Source organism: Xenopus laevis, chromosome 2L (genome assembly GCF_017654675.1).
Source record: "Xenopus laevis strain J_2021 chromosome 2L, Xenopus_laevis_v10.1, whole genome shotgun sequence".
In the NCBI taxonomy this organism is placed as follows: domain Eukaryota; kingdom Metazoa; phylum Chordata; class Amphibia; order Anura; family Pipidae; genus Xenopus; species Xenopus laevis.
In genome coordinates, this window is record NC_054373.1 from 162,882,050 (window position 1) to 162,905,177 (window position 23,128).

Here is a 23,128-nt window from a genome sequence, read left to right on the forward strand (position 1 = left end):
TTCTAGAAACTCCGGTCAAATCCACTCTGTTTTTTTACGCTTATCAGTTACATTTTCCCTGAAATTTGCTATGTGAGAAAAAAATCATATTTTCACTATTTTTTCATCCAATTTTCACTATTTTTTTCTGATTTTTCAACCGACAACTCAGATTTTTGCCAGAATACTTCGGGGTATTGCACGAAACCCAGCGCACATCAAAAAATCATTGGGACGTCTCCCATTAACATATATGCAACCTCGACAGGTCTGAGATGCCGTATTTTCCGATTCTGACTTTTCCATCCTCGGGATTTCCCTTGACTGTAGATGGAAAATAAAGGGTATAAATACACCTGAATATGATGAGGACCATCACTGAACCATTAACAAAAAATCTGGTTCCTACTAATGTGTTATCTAGTCCTTTAGTTCAGACGGCTCACCAAGTCACCAACCATTTAAACAAGTAATTTGCACTCAGTTGTTGAATTCGGTGACATGCCAGACTGTGGTGTGCCGTGGTGCTCCATCTAAGCTGCGTGAATAACAAAGTGATCTGCATAACGTAGACTTGTGAAAAATACATTCTTTAAATACGAGTCCATGTTTAAACTGTAAACACAAATGATCTTTATTCATTATAAAAAAAGAGAAGGTCTGAAAATTAAAAATGTCATTTCAATGTCCAATGGCTCATAACTCATAACAGTTGCGCTTACAACTCGTGCTTCATATTTCTCTGTCTATGTTGCTGTTTTTCTTCATCTTGGGCTAGCCACTTGTAATAAACCTTTATTGGGTCGATGTTCCAGTGCTTATGGAAGGAGACAGGTATTTGGTGAGCAAGATAATCTTTTGCATAGTCTGCTGGCCGTGCCTAGGATGCAATAAAAGTAAGAAAAAGTCAAATCAGAGTTTCGTCGTTTTTGTGTGTGTGTATTCTGATGATGTACAGATAATTGTAGTCTATCAAAAATCCAGGGCTCCTTAAAGGAACAGTAACACCATAAAATTCTTTTAAAGTAATGAAAATATCATGTAGTGTTGCCCTGCACTGGTAAAACGGATGTGTTTGCTTCAGAAACACTACTATAGTTCATATAAACAAGCTGCTGTGTAGCAATGGTGGAAATTGAAAAAAAGGCACAGGTTAAATAGTGGATAACAGATAACACCATTATGTTCTACAGAGCTTATCTGCTGTGTAACCTGAGCCTTTTCTCCTTTGAATGGCTGCCCCCATTGCTACACAGCAGCTTATTTATATAAACAATAGTGGTGTTCCTGAAGCAAACACACCAGTTTTACCAATCCAGGACAACACTGTATTACATTTTTATTACTTTAAGACACTTTCATTTTTTTGATGTTACTGTTCCTTTAAAGTACAAGTAAAGTGCTTGTCAGGTGAAAGGCCATTTTAAAAAAAGCCTTTACCTGGTTCTTAAATGTTTCCTTATAATACGTTTTTCCCAGCAAGTTAACTTACTTTTATCAGTTGGTACATGTCACTTCCGCTGTTTTTCTACAAATACTGTAGTCTGAACACTGTGCACATCAAGTAATATCTAGGGATGCAACAAATCCAGGATTCAGTTCTAGATTTGGCCTTTTTCGTCATGGTTCGGATTCGGCCGAAATCCTTCTGCCTGGCCGAACCGAATCAGACTCCTTATTTGCATATGCAAATAAGGGGCAGGGAGGGAGATTGCGTGACTTTTTGTCACAAAACAAGGAAGTGAAAAATGTTTTCTCCTTCCTACCTCTAATTTGCAAATTAGGATTCGGTTCGGTATGTGGCCAAATCTTTCGCGAAGGATTCGGGGGTTCAGCTGGATCCAAAATAGTGGATTCGGTGCATCCCTGGTAATATCCTGTTCCTTTTTGTGATGACACAGCTCTCCACCTGCCCTGCATTATTGCAGTACACGCTTTTACTTCTCACAGGGTTGATTGAATTCTAATGATGGTCAGAATCTTGGAAACTAGCTATGAATGCATGCGTCCAGAAGGCTTGAGGGAGAAAACCAGGCCAAGTCCTGCCCAGTGTTAGGTGGGAGGGGGTGGTCATAGTCCCCTCAAAATCTAATCCCCGCTCAGCAACAAACCTTTATCTTCTCCACTAAACCTTCAACACGCTCCCTGATGGACTTGCAGATGGACCGGACCAAGCGGTAGCCAGGAACAAGAGGTCTATGCTCAAAGCCTCTCTCCATTGCATCCTTGACAGGTGTCTGTTCTGCTTGTACCCTAGGCAAAGGGCATCCACACTTCCATCTAAGTTGCTGCCACCACCACCTACTTTTGTTTAGCAGCCTTGTGCACCAGATTGTCTCCATACTTGGTACTCTCATCCCCACATTCCTCCAGTTGCACCCTAAATACGTTCCTCTGCTCCCTATCTTTAGTTTTAGCTCTGAAGCAGGTATAACATGGTGCCATATTTTCAGAAAAACATGGTCATAAAGAATACTTGCCTAATCTTCTAGAAAGCTGTTTCTGGAGGCATAACCATAGAGTTTGGAAAGCTTTTGTTGACTTTGTGGTTTTGTGGACTTTCCTTGCCCTTTAATCAACTACTTATCAGAATAAGAAAAAACAATTCTCTCCCCAGTGGATGTTACTACAAAAAAGATGATTTGTGCAAGAGACAAATATATGCAATTGATCGCCTAAAGTGAGAGATTCACATAAACAAGTAACAAAGGACTTCCAGATGTGACACCTTTTAAAACCTAATTTAACGTCTTGGGAAAATGATTTCATAAAACTACGACTCTGTGTACTTCATGCATGAAGAACTGTTGTTACGGTCCTATGAAATGTTTCATACAGGAAGGGGGAAAGAAAAGCCTTCCAGTTAATACACTGCTATTTAAGAGAGAACATTTTGGAGATTTACTGTATAAGTGTAAAATACAAAGTGTTTTTCCTGCAAAGGGAAATTTCAGTTGGCAGCTCATAACACATGAGTTCTTTGAGGACGTGATGTTAAATATATTTTACCAACCCATGAAAACGTTGGAAATTACCTGAGATATTCTCTATTGGGTCAGCACACATTGTGGCACCCAGTTCAGCCCTGGGTTGTTTGTGAGTCCAGAACACAATGTTCTCAGACATTCACTTTATGACTAAACAATCATTATGAAAATTAGATGAGTAATAAGACATGTAATATTGAATGTATTATAATAGTCTGTAAAAACCATTTGTCCTTTGGATGAAAACCCAATTCTCAAAGGGCTTTCAGTCTTGCTGAATCTGTTAACACAAAAATGATAAAACAATCATAAGCCCTACAAATGTCTGCTACAGAATTCTAACATTTGGGAATTTGCTCAGATTTTGAGAATACAGTTTGGTCGTAGAACATAACTGTTTTCTCTTTCTAAGAGCAGGTGAAGAAACCCCTTAAATGACACCCCAAAAACCGAGGGACACTAAAAAAAGAGTGGAAAAAATCTTCAAATTTGTTACTATGAAAAATATTTCAGTTTCGTCATTTTCCTCTGAGAAAACTATTTGAATGTAAGGAAATTGTTTGCCTTAATGTAAAGGCAGCTGTGGGCTATGGCAAAAATCATAGCTAAACCCAATTAAAAATTAAATAGGTTAAAAAATTAATAGGTACTCTATCCATTTAATTCCCACATGTACACACAGAGGGGCAGATTTACTAAAGGGCGAATTGTCGCCAGCGACTGCTTTGCACACTTTGCCAGGCGCAGATTCGTTACCACTATGCTAATTCAGTAAAATGCGAAGTTGCGTCCTGGGCGCCGAACGCTGACAACTTCTCGCTAGCGATACTTCTTCAGTGTGAGCAATTCATAGGGATGATTCGCTAGCGTTCGTTTATGCCTAGCGAAAAGTCGCTAGTGATCTTACGCTTAGGTCAATTTGAATAGGACGGGTACATTAAAGTTGTATGGACGTTTTTATTTGAGATGTTGCTGCAAATGCTTGAAGTGGCCACTTTTTATTACAAATGTCCAAGGAACCTTAATAAAGACAAAAGAGATCATATAATGCCCTAGACATGAGTCCAAAGTAAAATGAATGTTCCATCGCCCTCAAATGTCTGGGGAAAATTTTAACCAAAAAAGTTCAAGTTCAAGGACTTTTGTAGGCAATAGCAACTTTTTTCAGCTTTAATGCATATGATATGGATATGATGTAAGTGACATAAGATATGATGTAAGTGACATAAGATTGAGGAGGATGCCGATTCATTTTAGCAGTTTGACTGGTCTGAGGTGGCGAAGTCAACTCTGGTAAAAGAGGTAACGGTCAGTAAAATCCGCACTTTAGTGAATTTGCGGAGCAATGACCATTCACCAGAGCAAAAAGTTTCCTGGCGATAAAGTGCGAACGAACGCTAGCGTCAGTCTCTATCGTTAGCGAAATGTCGTCTGCGCCTGTTAGTGAATTGCCGATGTCCATGCAGATGTGATTTCTGGCGAAAAGTCGCTAGTGTTAGCCACCTCGTCCTTTAGTAAATCTGCCCATAGATCAGTCCCCGACTCAATGAAGCTTACAATCTAATGTCCATTTGATGAACACGCACACTTTGCCATTTTCTTCAAGATCCAAATAACTTGCCTCTACATTTTTGGAGTACAGAAGAAAAATGAAGCACTCAGAGAAAACGTAGGTATACAAGTAGAGAATATATGAACTGTTTACAGACAAAGTTAAAGGGATACTGTTATGGGAAAAAAAAAATTCAAAACAGTTAATAGTGCTGCTCCAGCAGAATTCTGCACTGAAATCAGTTTCTCAAAAAAGCAGATTTTTTTTATATTTTATTTTGAAATCTGACATGGGGCTAGACAGTTTTCTAGCTGCAACAAGTCATGTGACATGATAAACTTCAGTTGGTTTTTACTGCTGTACTGCAAGTTGGAGTGAAAGCATCCCCCTCCCTTTCCCCCCCCCCCAGCAGTCTAACAGCAGAACAAGTGGGAAGGTAACATGAAAGCAGCTCCCTAACACAAAATAAAAGCTCCCTGGTAGATCTAAGAACAACACTCAATAGTAAAATCCAGGTCCCACTGTGACACATTCAGTTACATTGAATAGGAGAAACAGCAGCCTGCCAGAAAGCAGTTCCATCCTAAAGTGCTGGCTCTGAAAGCACATGACCAGACAAAATGACCTGAGATGGCGCCTACACACCAATATTACAATTAACAAAAATACACTTTTTTTTATATTTAGAGTAGGGATGAATCCTGCTGTAAAAAGGCTGAATCCTGGCCGAATCCCGAACCGAATCCTGGATTCGGTGCATCCCTAATTTAGAGTGAATTATTTGCAAAGTGTAAACAGTGTAATTTAGAAATAAAAAATGCAACATAAAAATCATGACAGAATCCATTTAATGCTAACCACTGAGGCCCTGTGTTGCCCACATACATTCTGACCCCAAACTTTTAGGACCTTTTTGTCCAAGCCTCCAATTCCATATAACTCTGAAGTTTCCAGTTTGGGTTCAAGTTACTTGTTGCACACACCCTGAGATGTGTACATGGCCGTATCCAGGTTTATTTGGGGTTTTGGTTGTCATATCAATCCAATATAATCAGAATTCAAGCTTCTCCTACATAGAACTGGCTCCAGATAAAATGTGGAATTTACAAATCTTGGAGCAGATAACCTTTTGGCAACAACATTAAGGCAACTCCTCCACGTAAGAAGAATTGCTGTAACTTTAATCATTTGATTTTTTATCACATCACACTCATCCAAACCATAAACTAAGATGTGCATGGCAGTTTGCCATACATGGATTCCTGTCCTGCTCAGATCATTCAGGCGAAGAATAGATAAGAACACACTTCCATGGAATAGTAGAAAGGGTGGAAAAATATAAATGTAAAAACGTTATATACCTTAAAATATTATTTATAGTTATCTTACAGTATAACACTAAAGTACTGGGTGACATTTGGCCTTAATTTTTTTACTCATCTACTAAAGAATGTTGATTTCTTTATCAAGCTTTAAAAACCAAAAGAAGTGTTAGTGTGCAGTTATATCTGGATGAATAGGAATCATGGATTCTAACTAAACTTCTTTTGTCTTCTCAGTAGCATCATACCTGGTGGAAAAGTGGACTGTGGGTGGGTGTAATTCCGAGGCTACTGAAGCACATCCCAAGTACCATATCATCAGGGGCATCATTACTGTAGCACTGGCACTTGCTGTTCATAAGTTTTCTCACTGCTTCTCTGCTGAATACCATCCTGGTAAAGACAACACAACAGTTGAAAGACAGAATCATTTTATGCATAAAAATTCAAATTGTAATCTTTTTTCAGTATTTTACATTTCATTTTCCCTTTGTGAGTAAGGCACATACTTTTTCCCCTACGGTTTCCCTTTTCCTTGCTTCTATAGTGGCATTTTATCTTGCTGCTTTCATTTGAATTTCCACTTTTTACTGTCTTCCCACTAACTTATCAAACACCTTCCACAGCTCTTCTATGTATTGACTTACGGGCAGACTAAGGGGCAGATTTATCAAGGGTCGAATTTCAAAGTAAAAAATACTTCGAAATTCGACCATCGAATTTAAATACTTCGAATATCGAAGTCAAACTTTTTTCATCGAATTTGGGTATTCTGCGGTCGAAGTAAATGATTAAATCCTTCGAATCAAACGATTTGAACGATTTTATCGTACGATTTTACTTCGACTTCAAAAAACTGTAGAAGGTCCCCATAGGCTAACATAACACTTCGGCAGGTTTAATTTGGCGAAGTATTGAAGACAACGTTTTTTTGAAGAGACAGTACTTTGATTATCGAATGGTCCAATATTCAAACTATTTTACTGCCCCTTACAGTATGAAAGACTTTTAAAAAATCACGGGATTTTTCGGAATTTATTAAACCCCGTGTATGGAAAAGCCAGAATCAGAAAATCCGGCATCTCAGACCTGTCGAAGTTGCATATAAGTCAATGGGAGAAGTCCCAATGATTTTTTGATGTGCATTGGGTTTTGTGCAATACCCCGAAGTTTTCAGATTTTTCGGGTGAAAATTCCGAAAAAATAGTGAAATTCGTGAAAATCGGGTAAAAAAAAAAAAATCAGATTTTTTACTGCGAAGCAAATTTTCGGGAAATTGTAATAATAAATAAGCGTAAAAAACCCAAGCGGATTTTATCTGAGTTTGTAGCAGAAAATATTGAGAAAAATTCGGACTTTGATAAATAACCCCCTAAATGTTCACTTAGTTTGTTTTTGATCCTTAGCATGCAGGTCATCAACAATAGCAAGCAACATCAACAATACACAAACATTCTTTTACAAAGGTATTTAAATACTTTTATCATCTTATTAGCCATACATTTTGCTTATCCCATGCCCATTTTGTTTACAACAGAACTTATTATGCATTTTACTCACTATATTACTTACTATGTAATACTGCACATGCAGCACAGTTAATAGCTTCAAATATTTTCTTAGTTTTTCAGGCGTTAACACATAATTTACTAAAATTCAGATTACCTTTTGTTCATGAATTGTATTTTTCTTTTTAAAAATTCATGTTTTTTAAAATTTCTCTAAAATGCAAAAAATGCAATATTTATCAAGTGTAAAAGCTAGTGATGGGCGAATTTGGGGCGTTTCGCTGAAAAATTTGCGAATTTCCCGCAAAATGCGAAAAATTTGTGAAACGCCGCCGGCGCACATTCATGGTGGTTTCGTGAATTTATTCACGTCGGTGAATCACGTAAATTCGCCACAAATTCGCGCCTGCCCATCACTAGTAAAAACCACTAAAAACTAATACAAAACTGCTCCAAATAAAGTAGGCGAATCCTAGTAGACCTTTTTAACATTCAAACTTTCGGGGGACTTTCAGGGTTTTTTTTTGCTAGTAATTGTCTGAGAAACTTACATTTTAAGAGGTATTAGAGCTATTCATATTTTTTAGATTTCATAGATTTTTCAGTGTTTTTTTTATTCATACTTTTTACACACCTGGGCCACTTCCTTGATGTGGTGAGTAACCATTATACATACAAGGGACCCGAAAATCACAGAAGCATTTTCTTTTAATAACATTCATGACATTCTTGATTTTAGAGAAATAGAGTTTAATCGTGGTTTAAAAAAAACCTTTAATACCACTGAAATTCGACCTTTAGTAAATGGGCCTCCCAGCGTTGAACTTAGTAGAAATTATGACTCTGAGTTAAACATGGCAGAAATGTTACTTTCTAATACAGCTTGTATTGATGGGGGATTCTCAGGAACTACTGTTTGTTTTATGATAGTAAAAACCTTGATTCAAGAATGTTAGAAAATTATAATGAAAATGTATGTGACAATATTTAAATTTGACTGTGACAGTGGAAAAGTTGAAATTACGCCAGTAGTAGTAGCCTATGTAAAAAGCAAAGCCTTAACAACTGAGAGTTCTACTACAGGGTTCAATACGAAGGAGGTTATTTATCAAAGGTCGAGTTTGTGAGGTTTCTGAGGTTCTTTAATACCTCAAATAAACTCGACTCAAATGTTTTCTGATTTATGAAAAAACTCAAATGGAAAAAACTTGAATCCGTGAATTCGGGGTGAAAAACTTGAATACTCAAATTGATCGAGTTTTCGGCAAGAATCGCTCTAATTAAAAGAGTTTTCAAGCAAAGCCCACCAAAAAGACCCCAAACATCATGAAGGCTATTAACATCTTCAAATGGTTTAAGAGACCTCTGCCATTGACTTCTACTTGACCTCGACAGGTTTTAGCTGGAATATTTTCGGATTCAAGCTATTTCCAGCTTAGGGGTATAATAATTCTTGAAAAAATCAAGGCTATGTTCTTTTGGACTATTTGCCACAAAGACATCATCAACTCTATTTTTTGGAACTCATGTAGAGTCCAAAAATCATGGAAAAAATATCATGAAAGAGCCTCACACAGGTGGCATTTATTCACTCAGTCACTCACTTATTCAAAGCATGAGGCTGAATGCTTTCCAGAGTATATCAAACCGTTCTTGCAACATGAAACAAGCTTCTTTTACAGTCTTTTATAGAGTAGCTTTTAAGTCATTTATTTTATTGCTATTCCAATTGCAGTTGGCAGTTGTTTCTGTGAACTTTACAACTGTGAACGTCCCAGCGTTCTAATTGATTATATATAGGACTAGCCTAGTAAATGTTTTAAAGCTCTGGGTTCTGATTTGCAGAATGATCCACCTGCAAGAGAACTGTAAAATGAGCCACAATAAGGATAAAATAGAGAATTATTTTAGCCTGTTCAAATGAATTTAGCTGCCATATACTGGTCCACCAGGATACTGGGAGAAAAAACTGGTGGGGACATGGTCCTAGTGGACCCAGTACTGGTCTTGCTGGATCAATTAATCTGTTCTCCTTGCACTCATCTTTTCTCAAAGTCTGGAACTGCCATTGTTAGAATTTACATTATTGGAATGCAAGGCTGCCTATTGTTCCCTGTTGTGGTCCCTGGTGTGTTCCCCGTGGGTGCAGTGTAGGAACTTGCCTCATTCCCACTTGTGCCAGAATATTAGCTCATCGCTTTTTTGTTTGTCTTTCTAAAGCTATCCAGAGAACTATTTCAGAATATAGGCAATGGATAACATGCACCAGGAACAGAAAGAACAGCGAACACTACTTAGAAGGTAACAAGTGAGATGATTAAAGAAAAGTTGGGAACAACTTAAGAAAGAAAAACAGCGAATATGGAATGTGTGGGGCTTATGCACTGCTGTAACCCCCATATGTAATAAAAGGCACTATGTTTGCTCAGGAGCAGTAACCAATAGCAACCAATAAGATGTTTGCTTTTAAACAGGTAACCAGTTAATGATTCCTGCTGTTTGGTCGCTATGGGTTACTGCTCTTGGGCAAACTTAGTGACTTTTATTACATAACCCCTAATACAATTCTGCAATTATCTTACTGGCATGCAGGGGGATAATGCAAAAATCCAAGTTTAGTTTATGGACAGATCTTATTGGTATGTCTGGGTTATACAGTGCTAATTATTGATAAAGACAGTGTCACATTGGGGCTCATTTATCAACACTGGGCAAATTTACCCATGGGCAGTTACCTATAGCAACCAATCAGTGATTAGCTTTTTAAAGGCAGCTGCAAGAAGAACAATGAATTCAGCAATCTGATTGGTTGCCATGGGTTACTACCCATGGGCAAATTTGCTCAGTGTTGATAAATGACCCCCATTGTGTAAAGAGGGTATGCTGTTCTACAAGTAGCCCTAAGGCCACATATTTTGTTTAGACTACCCTGCCATTTGCACCACCCACTACCTACTGCATAGTGATGTGCGGGTTGGGTTTTTTCCGACCCGAGCCCTCCCTCCACCTGCGCCCACCCGAACTCGCCTACCGGCTTTCTTTTTATAGACCCGCGCCGATCTCCGATGAGGTCACAAAAGGTGCAGCATTGATAAAAGAAGAAGGCAGAAGTTGGAAGCCGGCAGTGCAAGGTGGCGGGCGGGGAGAGCAGCTGAAGAGCTCAACCAGGACCTGCGAAGAGGAGTGAGCGGTCGGCCCGAACTCACCCAACTGTGGGTCCCGCTGGTGTCAGGCCAACTCGCACATCACTACTACTGTACTATCTAAACCGTATTCTGCTGCACTTTCCTTTCAGCTCACCTCTGCTACTCTGCATGTCACAGGCAACACAGCATTATACAGTAGCCAAGTGGGCTTACAAGAGTATGTGGGTGGGGGGAGCTTGTCGTCAGACCGACACTGACTAGATACAATATGGTGGAAAGACTATATAGAAAACAGCTTGTTAAAGGGGAACTCCACAGAAACATAAGAAGCTTTTTGAAAAGTAAACATAATTTCAAGCAACTTTGCAATATACATCAATTAAAAAATGCAGACTTTCCATGATTTTTAATTTTTTCTGACAGTTCTCTAAGCCTAGCCCCCTGCTCTTCTGCAGATCTGTCTGACTACTTTGCTGATCTGGCTGACTACTGTTACGACTGTTATCTCAAGAGAGAGTCGAGAGTGAGTTTATTGCCATTAAAGCCATATACGTTTGTACAGTACACAGTGAAACAAAACACCGTCCCTCTAGGACCATGGTGCTACACACAACATAGATGTACCGGAGAACAGACAAAAAGTGCAAGGGCAAAAATATGCAACTCCTGCAAAACAGGACAGCATAGTGCAGGGACAGGACAAGACAGTGCACACTCAGCAGATGTAGGCATGTTAACACGCAAAATGCGTTTGGAGGAGAAATGTTTTTGGAAATAAAGTCACTTTTTAATTCACCGCTGGCCTCTGGTTTGTGGAAGTGCACGCAACAGTTTGAAGTGTATTGGAAGCCGGAGTTCCCCTTTAATCAAATAAATTCTTACTTCAAAATTGTGACAACAATTTGTCACAATGTTTACATCTCCTGTAATTGTGTCGTGCCCAGTATGCCATAGCTTCTACCATTTGTGTTTTATTAGCATATTTCTGCTACTTTTACAACATAAGATTTTAACTTATAAATATGTTTTAATATACATTTGAAAGTGTTTCCTATTACATGTAGACCATATACTGTACAAGATTGAACAGTTTTAACCCTATCAGTGCCACAGTCTATCATAAAAGTTTATTGCTCTTCCAACAAAGGGCAGGTGGTTGGAGCATATCAATAAAATGTCTTACTCTGATCAAACCCACATAAAAGGGAACCCAGATAAATTCCAGAGGATATAGGGGTGCCTGGTTAGAAACACGTGTGATTAAGTTAGCCTTAACTGGAAATGAGACTGTACGCTGATGTTTTCGATTCGACAGTTTCAGGTTCCTCTTTGATCTATGTAGCTTTGATTGTGGCCAGGGATCACCCCGTGATGGAACTGATCAAAGTGAAACCTAGAACCAAGATCAAAAACATGTGGCACGGACAGGGTTAACACACCGAAATTTGAGTAAACGTACATCTGAAAATCTTTTGTGCCCATCCAAAGCAATAACATCCAGTACGTGTCAGCTGCCAGCAGGAGTCAAAAAGCATTTGCTGCTGGATCCTTTGGTATAAACTCAAATGGAGTTTTAATTGTTTCTCCAGGGTTATAAATCTGAACTGGCAGCACCCCTTCAGCTTATGGAATGGGCTTTAAGCACTCTGTAACTATATCCAATATACCAGCACTGCAGAAATACAACATTCATGATTATATATTATTGAAAGCAAAAAAATTATGGCGGCACATAAAGTCATACGGACCATGAACATCCCATATGTTTGCAAGCAAAATGTTAACTTTTTGGAGTTAATTCCAACATTAATCTTCTTGTCTGATGAATGGATCTACAATTCTATATTATACTTTCAATCACGGCTGAATAAACATCATGTTAATTAACCAGGCTCTATACTCTGCACACTCGAATACTACTAAGAACGACATTTATATGCAAACACAGAGCATTTAAAGGGAAAGGGACAGACTTCATGAATTTGTTGACACCAGGATAGCTTTTTGCCATTATTGTTTTAAAGGGATACTGTCATGGGAATTTTTTTTTTTTTTTTTTTCAAAATGAATCAGTTAATAGTGCTGCTCCAGCAGAATTTTGCACTGAAATCCATTTCTCGAAATAGCAAATGGATTTTTTATATTCAATTTTGAAATCTGAAATGGGGCTAGACATATTTCCCAGCTGTCCCCAGTCATGTGACTTGTGCTCTGATAAACTTCAATCACTCTTTACTGCTGTACTGCAAGTTGGAGTGATATCACCCCCTCCCTTTCCCCAGGGAAAGGGAGGGGGTGATATCAGCAGCAGCCTGCCAGAAAGCATTTCTCTCCTAAAGTGCAGGCACAAGTAACATGACCAGGGGTAGCTGGGAATTTGACAAAATGTCAAGCCCCATGTCAGATTTCAAAACTGAATATAAAAAAAATCTGTTTGCTCTTTTGAGAAATGGATTTCAGTGCAGAAGTCTGCTGGAGTAGCACTATTGAAAAAAACATGTTTTCCGATGACAGGATCCCTTTAAGTACTCTCCACAGAATCCAAGATATAGGGGCAGATTCACTAAAGGGCAAAGTGGCCGACCCTAGGGAAAATTCACCAGAAATCTCATCTCCATGGACAGCCCTAACAGGCATAGAGGACAATTCGCTAGAGAACGAGAGCGTCGCTAGTGGTCGTTTGCACCCTATCGCCAGGCGAATATCTGTTACTCCACAAATTCACTAAGAAGCAAATTTTACTCGCTCAGCTGAAGTAGCTCTAGCGAAAATTCGCCAGAGTTCGGCTGTTGAGACTCAACTTCGCATATTAGTGAATTAGCCTAGTGGTAACGAATTTGCGCCTTGCGAAGCACACAGTGTGGAGTAGTGGTCGCTGGCGGAAATTCGCCCTGTAGTGAATTTGACCCAAAGTATATGATGTTGTGCATGGGGGTCATCATCATCATCATCATTTATTTATATAGCGAAGTCTGGAGATGATTTACACAAATGTGAATTTCAACTTTTTTCATAAATAACATTTTTTTGTTAACATTTTTTGCATTTATTTCTCTAAAATTCTAAAATATTAAATTTATTAAGGGGCTGTGACTTTTTGGGACCATGCTTTTTGCCAGCAAAATTTTTTTAAAAAAATAGCACTCTTTTACTGGAAGATTCATGGTTTTACAGGTTTTCCAGTTTTTGATGATGACTTTTGTGCGACTTGAAAAAGTCACACATTTTTTCAGTTCGGATTTTTTTAAATAAATTTCATGACATTTGTGGTTTTAGAGAAATTTAGTTTAGTTGTGGTTTCAAAAACCACAAAAATGAGTCTGTTGATAAATAGGCCTCCAAAAACCATGAAAATCACTAAAGTAAAAGCAGTCGAGGTCTTATAGAAGTCAATGGGAGCTGCACTTTTTGGATGTTTTTTAGCTTTCAAATTTTAAAAATCGATTTCTTTTCTCTCTGTTATAATAACAAGAACCTTGTTCTTGATCCCCCACTAAGATAAAATATGTTATATAAATATATCTTAAATAACTATAGTCCAGGTGTGCAGGGTAAAAAGTTAAAAACATTTATGTGAATAAATGTAAAGACATACACAACATCTAGCGCAGGTCTATCCCATATTGGATGTTTGCTTTCAAGTTGATGTTACGAATTATTCTACACCAAATGTCTGTATCGGCAGAAAGGTATTAAAGGAGAAGGAAAGTCTTCTTAGGCACCTCCAAGTGATTGTCTTTACTTACTTGAAACTAGGGATGCACTGAATCCAGGATTCAGCCTTTTTCAGCAGGATTCGGATGGCCGAATCCTTCTGCCTGGCTGAACCGAATCCTAATTTGCATATGCAAAGTAGAGACAGGGAAGGAAATTGCAGAATGACTTATTGTTACAAAACAAGGAAGTAAAAAATGTTTTCCCCTTCCTACCACTAATTTGCATATGCAAATTAGGGTTTGGATTAGGTTCAGTATTGGCCGAATCTTTCGCGAAGTATTCAGGGGCTCAACCGAATCCAAAATAGTGGATTCGGTGCATCCCTACTTGAAACCCCGGGTCGGTGCTCCTAACAGTAGAAAACTGCACCGGCCCTGAGTTATAACAGTAAGCACCACCGAGCGATCCTCTTCCACCTTCTTCTTTCTTCAAATTTCCCGGGCAGATGCATGCACAGTAGAACGAAATAGTTGACTTTTTAGTTATAGTTCGGCTTTTTACTCTAATGCGCATGTGCAGCCGCAACGAGAAAGAGGAACGGAAGAGGATCACTCCGTGGTGCTCACTGGTATAACCCAGAGCCAGTGCAATTTTCTGTTGATAGGAGCACCGGCCTGGGGTTTCAGGTAAGTAACTACAATCACTTGGAGGTGCCTAAGAAGACTTTCCTTCTCCTTTAATACCTTTCTGCTGATACAACCATTTGGTGTAGAACAATTCATAACATCAACTTGAAAGCAAACATCCAATATGGGATAGACCTGCGTTAGATGTTGTGTATTTCTTTACATTTATTCACATACGTTTTTTTAACTTTTTACCCTGCACACCTGAACTTGCCAAAAGTATAGCACACATACAATTATCTCTTGGAACCGTGGCTGGAAGGCTTCAGACTGGACATTACTGTACGTTTAAACATTAAAGCTGGGCCGAATCTACCCTGACTGTAAGAAAATGTCATTTAATGGAAAGAAAAATAGACTGTAAAGTGGAGAACTCTACTAATAATCTGGCTGGGGAAATAAACAGTGCAACAATCTGTATATAACAACCCATAAATCACGAAGGACCTTTAATATTTGGGTTTTAGTTTTCTCCCTTTTTAATAAACTGAAAATGCCTTTATAATCAACTGACTAATAGGAGGAATTAAAGGCAGAAATAAATAAACGAGTAACAGCCCATTAATACCAGGCATAACTGGGAGGCAGAAATGATTTTGGCCAACAAATATCATAAGATAATATAAAATATAATAAATCATTACAGAATAAAAACAAAGTGTGACTGGGAAAATGAAAATGAATGGAACTGAGGGAAATATTAAACTCTGAAACAGACCGACTTAAAGTATATATATATATATATATATATATATATATATATATATATATATATATATATATATATATATAAACTACAGGTATGGGATCCCTTATCCAGAAACCCTTAATCAAGAAAGCTCTGAATCTCCCACAGACTCCATTATAAGCAAATGATTGTCATTTTCAAAACCGATTTACTTTTTCTCTGTACAGGTATAGGATCTGTTATCTGGAAACCTGTTCTCTAGAAAGCTCTGAATTACGTAATTCCCATAGACCCCATTTTATCCAAATAATCCAAATTTTTAAAAATGATTTTTTTTCCCTCTGTAATAATAAAACAGTGGCTTGTACTTGATCCCAACTCAGATGTAATTAATATTGGAAGCAAAACCAGCCTATTGGGTTTATTTAATGTTTAAATGATTTCCTAGTAGAATTTAGGTACGAAGATCCAAATTACGGAAAGATCCATTACTTGGAAAACCCCAAGTCCTGAGCATTCTGGATAACAGGTCCCATACCTGTAATAATAAAACAGTATATTTGTACTTGATGGTAACTAAGCGTCATGAATCCATATTGGTGGCAAAACATTCCTATTGGGTTTATTTCATGTTTAAAAGTTTTTGTTGCAGACTTTAGGTATGGTGATCGAAATTACAAAAATATCCCTAATCTGGAAACCACCGGGTCCCAAGCAACCCCATGGTTGTTGTTCCATGTATGTTGCTCCCCGTGGTCTCAAAGCAGGTGCTTCTTTTTGAATTCCTGCCTTAAAGGAAAGTTTTAGTTACATAAAATGAGATGTACTGCCAAATAGAGCCTCCTGTAAGCTGCCAGTCCACATAGGGGCTACCAAATAGCAAATCACAGCCCATAATTGGCATCCCTAGGATTTTTTTCATGCCTGTGTTGCTCCCCAACTTTTTTTTACATTTGAATGTGGCTCACGGGTTGGGGGTCCCTGGCTTTTGGCATAGGTGTAATTTCCCTGCTCATGACTTCTTCCAGAAAAGTTGGGGTAACAAATCCCCAGGACTCAAAGTAGCTTTCCATATAGTAGATTCTTTTAGTCTGTTGATATGACACACTGTAGGAAAAGAATTGCACTTGTGTGACTTATTTAGGCGGCGAACACTTCCGGAGCGAAAAGTGGTATAAAATAAAATAGCTCAATCATTCACGGCTCTGTACAAATGTATACTTTTCTTACACAAGAAAATGTTTTTATTTGTAGTTGCTGTAAAGAAAAATAATGAAAGATCAGGGCCACCTCAAACCAATTTTCGTGGCAGATTCGCTTGTCCACGAACCACCGGCCCCCAGGGGGTGCGGGTCCTGGTGCAGCCGCACCATCGGTAGTTCTGCCACTACCTCCTGGAAAGATTCTGATCTTGTCTACCACCTTCCTCTGTAATCTCCTGCCTAACTGATTCCCTGGGAATCATTTAATGCGGGTTTAGACATGGTTGGAAATTGTTATATATTCTCTTCAGTCACTTCTTCTGTCTGGGGTTAAAGAACTAATCAAAATCTATTACCTGCAATGTTCTTCCTTGCAATGGCTGGGTTAATGCAATGCTCTAAATCTGTTTTCTGTAATGATCTCACTGGCATGGCTGCAGTTATGCACTGCATATTACTACCTGAATGAGGTAAAGAGGATATGCTACTACTTTTTGGTGTCACTGGCCCCTTAAAATATGTTGCAACAGTTGAGCAAGCAAATTCTCAGCAGAAAATATTTATCTGGTGGGAATCCGTTAAGCCAAAAACCCTGTTATCCAGAAAGTTTGGTTACGGAAAGGCCTTTTCAATGTAATAATAAAACAGTACCTTGTACCTGATCCCATCGAGGACAAAACGAAACTTTATTGGAGGCAAAACAATCCTATTGGGTTTAATTCATGTTTATTTATCAATATCCAATTTCTTCTGATTTTTTTGAGCAAAAAAGTCCAACAATTTGACTTATTTATCATTGAAAAAAATCGGTCAGGAAAAAACCTCGAAAAATGTGGAGTATGGCCGAAACACTTTTTTGTGAAATTGCTCAAAACCCACGATTTTTTCGGATTTGTGGCAGAAACTCAGCGCAGTCCAGGATATCTTAAAATTTTCAATGGGACCTCTGCCATTGACTTCTACATGACCCCAACAGCTTGGAGATTAAATATTTTTGGATTCTGACTTTTACCAGCGTCGGGTATAATAAATCACGAAAATTTGAGGGTTTTTTTCCACTAAAAATTCAGATTTTATAGTAAGAAAACTAGAAATTTTCACGTTTTTGGCATACGGACTTTAATAAAAAAAAAACGTAAAGTAAGGAGATCTGAATTACAGAAAGACCCCTTATGTAGAAAACCCTGAGCATTCTGGAAAACAGTTCCATTACGTGTAATACACAAATGTCTTGTTAAGTGAAGTTCTACAAATTTTTTACCTTTTCATTTAAGAAGGAGACAGAATCATGAACATTTTGTGTAATTGCCATACAAATGAATTTGCATTGTGTAATACGGAACTAATTAGTTCTATAAAAGGTGCAATATTACTAGTATAAGAGTAAGGCCTCACTTGCAACTAATTCCTTCCACTGATACAAATTCTGATCCAAGAAAATTGCACGTTACTTTCATGTGTTTTCAGTGCAATTCAGTTAATAATCATTATAATTAGTGATGGGCGAATTCCCGCGATTCGCAAAACAGAGCAAAAATTCACTGGAGAAATTTGCCAGCGAGTGCACCGGAGTAAAAAAAAAAAACAGACACCGGCGTCAAGAGACGCCTGCGCCGTTTCGTGAATTTTTCACCATTTCGCTGGCAATTTACGAATTATTCGGCGAAGTGAATCGCCACAGATTCACCCATCACTAATTATAATGAATATTTTTTACACTTGCTTTAAAGTTGGTCAACCCCATGTGCAAGAGGTGACAAAAAATAGATAAGACCCCAATGACAATACACAAAAAAACTGAATTTACAATTGCTGAGTAACAAGACAAAAATCTGCCACTTAAAGGGGACCTGTCACCCAAAAAAATTATTCAAAATCCTATTTTATCACATAAGTCAAGCAAAATTAACTTTAATTACACTGTTTAAATGATTTGAATCTTGTTTCCTTCAGTCTGGGAATTCAAAATGATAGCAAGTAGGCAGCAGCCATTTTGTGGACACTGTTTTTAAGGAAAGCCTTTTATCATCTCAGAATCTTGTTGGTGCACCAGAATGGGGTTCCCGATGTCCATCCCCATGCCCTGGCTACACAATTAAATGGTTAAGAGAACGGGGGAATGTGGGGAGAGCAGTGACATGTAGGAAGTGCTGAATGGAAAGTGAAAGTAATTGTCTGCCCCGCCTCTATGCCCATGGCCATGGCATAGAGGAGGGGCAGACAATATTTGATTGACATCTGAGATTTTTAAATGAGCTTACAGCAGCTATGAATGCTTTAATAAAAAATTGAAATTGGATTTAATTTGAAAAGGACTTTTATTATATAGATTTTTGTGTCTGGGTGACAGGTCCACTTAATAGGAAATGAAACAGTATCTGCAGTATGAACATTTTGTCAGTGCACAAAGAACAAACTCATTTATAAAGTGAAATTGGCAGCCTATGAAAGGAGCATCGATGGTACAGCATTTACTCAGAGAAAAAAATATGAATTCCATCACAGTACCAAGTCCAAAGCATAATCAAACTACCCGGCCGAATTACTGCGAAATCCCAATAGAAATAGTGTCACCTCTTATTTTTATAACCTTTGAATTAATCTTATTCGGCTGATACAAAACCGAAAGAGAGACCGGCAGTTGCAGGAAATTGATTTGATTCCTTTGTTCCTTTTCTAGCTGCCTCTAGATAATACCAGAGCACGCTTTCCAGGAACTGTATCTTTAACACTATACTTATTACTTACTTATTTTATTGGCTACTTGAAACACACCCTCATTTTTTTTATATTGCTCCAGTCCGAAGAATTTATTATTTTTTTTTAAACCAGCCGTTTCCAACAATATCACAACTTCGTACCGAAGACCCTCTGCATGTCATGTTTCACCCCGAGCTACGGAATTCAAGCACCACCAAAACATGTCGCTCGGCATGAGTTAAACTTTGCTTCCTTTAAATACAAGTATTTCCCTAAAGTTTCATGCCTCCCAAAGGCTCTGCTAATATTTGCAATAACTTTAAAGTAAACCTAATTAAAAAGGCAGCTGTCTGATACCCGCATGCCTCTAAGAATCCAAATTATCCAGTAAATCAAACTCGGGAATATTAAGTGGAAGCAATTTCACAGATTTATAATTAAATAACAGTGTATTAATCACTTACCCCCCTCCACCAGTAATGTAATTGTATCCCCCTGCTTGTAATCCATAACCATAGCGTTCTCCTAAAAAGACAGCTTCATGTGGATTATAGCAACTGAGAAGCTTCTGTAGTCTGGGGAGGCTGCAACAAGAATAGTGTAAAAGCTTCATTCAAAATGATCAGAAAGGACAAAACAATGCAGCCTGATTCATTAAAAAAAACCAGACATTCACATAAAATGTATGCATTCAGATATATAGACCCAAATTCACTAAGCGCTGAATCGCCTAACGCTAGCGTCAATTCGCTAGCGTTGGGCATTTTCATTACTTCGCAAATTCACTAAAGAAAGCTGGCGTAAATTCGCTAGTGTTACTTCGCACTCTTACGTCTGGCGAATTTGCGCAACGGACGTAACTACGCAAATTCACTAACGCGCGCATTGTACTGAACGCTACCTTTTACGATAGACTTCCTTCGCCACCTCAGACCAGGAGAAGCGCAATAGAGTAGATAGGGATTGCTTCAAAAAAAGGTCAAATTTTTTCTAAGACCCAAAAAACGCTGGCGTTTTTTCTATATTATGGGTGATAGGCTGAAAAAGATCGAAATTTTTTTTGGGGCTCCCCTCCTTCCCCCCTACATTTCCTGACTCATGGCAACTTAACTATACAGTGGGCACATGTGTAGGCCAAAAAAAAATTTTATTTGATGTTTTGAAGATTTCCCAGGCATTTGTAGTGATTGGACGTATTCCTCCATTGAAATTTGAATTTGGCGCCGTATGCAAATTAACCATCGCTAGCGTAACTTCGCTTCGCGAATCAACGCCAGCGCAACTTCGCAACCTTACACTACCCCTGAGCGCAACTTCGGATTTTAGTGAATTTGCGGAGCGCTGGCGAAACTACACCTGGCGAAGTGTGGCGAAGTTGCGCCTGGCGCAACTACGATTCTTGGTGAATTTGCCCCATAGTATTTGTAATTGCTATCGGTTACACAAAACTAGAATATGTGCAAAATAGTGACGCAAGCAAATTTCCATGTTTGGCCGCTGGTGAATAAATTTGTGAAACTACGGCGAACATTTGCCGGTGAAAATTCCTGCGCTTCAAAAAAGTTTGGACGCTCATTGAATTTGCCGCATTTGGACAAAATAGGCGTGCCTATAAAAATTGTTTAAGGCGTCAAAATTGACGCACGTCAAAATGATTTCGAAAACCACCATAAAAACCTGAAAATCATAAAGGCAAAAAACATCTTCAAATGGTTCAAGGGACCTCTGCCGTTGACTTCTACAAGACCTTGACAGGTTTTAGCTGGAGTATTTTCAGATTTGGGCCTTTATCAGATTTGGGGCAAAATAAATCTCAAAAATTTTTAGTTTTTTTCTATCCCCAAAAAATTTGATAAAAGTTTTTAGTGATACTACCCTTGAAAATTTTTTGGGAAAAATACAACTCAACCTTTAATAAATAACTCCCATTGACGCAGCCAATGGATAAAGTAACACTCCTATGGTGTATATTAAAATAACGTATATATATTCTTTCACCAGACATTACTTTTAATGGATATTAAGCTATTTTTAAGCGGTTATTGCGGAGTTGAAGAGGTAAAATACAGATGGCATTATAGTCCCGTTACATTGGAAAGCTGAGGATATCCCTCTTCTGTATATATAATGTGTGCCGGCCTGTTTCAGTATCAGATCCATGTATTTTAATGAATGTTCCATAAAACAAATTATTCACAATTATATCATAATTATTTAAAACTGGTTATTCTTTGAAGGAAGACTTTTTGACATGCAAATTTGTGTTTATTTGCTCAATGGTTGGTTGTGCAGAATATTCTTTGATATAATGTCCTTTATGTAAAGATATTATGGAGCAAATTCAGAGGGGATAATTCGCTAAAGGCCGAAGTGGCGATCACTGGCGGAAATTGGCAGAAATCCAATCCGCAGGGACATAGGCAATTTACATTCGTACAGGACAATTCACTAGCAAAAGTGTTCGTCGCTAACGAAGCTTCGCGCCCTTTCGACGAGCGAATGTTTGCTCTGGCGAACGATCGTTTCTACACAAATTCATTAAAGTGTGCGCTTTCCATTACGTAACCCTTTTGCCAGAGTTTCCTTCGCCAGCTTAGCCCTGGCAAACTGATAAGATGAAGCGACATCCTCCTCCAGTGACATCCTATCCTGTATGCTGAGAAGTTATAGAAATTAAAAAAAAAAAAACAACTTTTTTTTTTATATTTTAAAGTGGGATCGTATTTATAAGTTGTAACTGTTAAATATTTTTGTTTAAATATTTTTTTTAACCATTTGATCGGCATATCACATTTGTTTTAGAGTGGGCTCCTGTCTAGGGCATTAGAGGATCTCTTTTGTCTTTATTTTGCTTCCTTGGACATTTGTAATAATAAGTGGCCACTTCAAGCATTTGCACCAACATCTCTAATAAAGACATATATATGACCTATTCAAATTGACCTAAGCATAAGTGTACTAACGAAGCAGAAATGAACGTTAGCGAAACTTCGCCAGCGTTTGTCTCTAAAGACGCAACTTTGCATTTTGATAAATTAGTGTATGCGCTGCAAATTAACGTCTGAAAAAGTCCTTGAGAAATAATGGCAGCATCTGGCACATACAGGCACATGCCTCTTTTAGCTGATATTAATGCTGTGCCATTTGCACCAAATACATATAAAAATAAAATTGCTTAAACAAACACACAATCTCCCCCTCTCTCTACAGAGCAACATGAAAAATAACTCAATGCAAAAACATATGGCAGCACAAATGCCATGTTTCTGTCATCGGTGCCTACCAGAAAAGGATAAAGAACAGCAAACTTGAATATTTATTCTATTTCTGTCTGTGCTTCTTCTTACCTGATCAGAGTGTCGTCATCCACTATAATGAGCCAAGTTGTGCGCTCGAAGTACAACTTCATAAACCTTTCCAGAATAGCAAATGTTTTTCCACAGTGGCCTAAAACAGATTCATTTGAGAAAAGCCTGTTATATTTTTAACGGTAGACAAGAACTGGATTCATACTAACAGACTTACAACATTAATATATGTTGGGAGGGCCCAGTGTTTCCCAGGACTCAAAGGATCAGTCAAATAAAAAGCTACTGTGTATATTCTTATATATATATACTATTTTATTAGGTCAGCTTCCATAGACTCCATTTTAAAAAAAATCATATTTTTTTTAAATGATTTCCCTTTCTCTGTAATAA

General features: G+C 38.1%; 1 protein-coding gene across 4 annotated transcripts in view; it reads right to left on the reverse strand.

Moving 5' to 3' along the window:
- Window positions 1-588: 588 nt before the first annotated feature.
- Window positions 589-23,128, reverse strand: part of b3glct.L (beta 3-glucosyltransferase L homeolog) — a 245,904-nt gene continuing 223,364 nt past the window's right edge. For 3 of the 4 annotated variants that reach the window (XM_018244677.2, XM_041580780.1, NM_001112890.1), the window contains 4 exon segments: window positions 22,775-22,874; window positions 19,892-20,011; window positions 6,089-6,233; window positions 589-859 (listed from right to left, as the gene is read on the reverse strand). In XM_018244677.2, coding sequence (XP_018100166.1) covers window positions 698-859; window positions 6,089-6,233; window positions 19,892-20,011; window positions 22,775-22,874 — 527 coding nt within the window. In that variant the 3' untranslated portion in view covers window positions 589-697. 4 annotated transcript variants of the gene reach the window in all.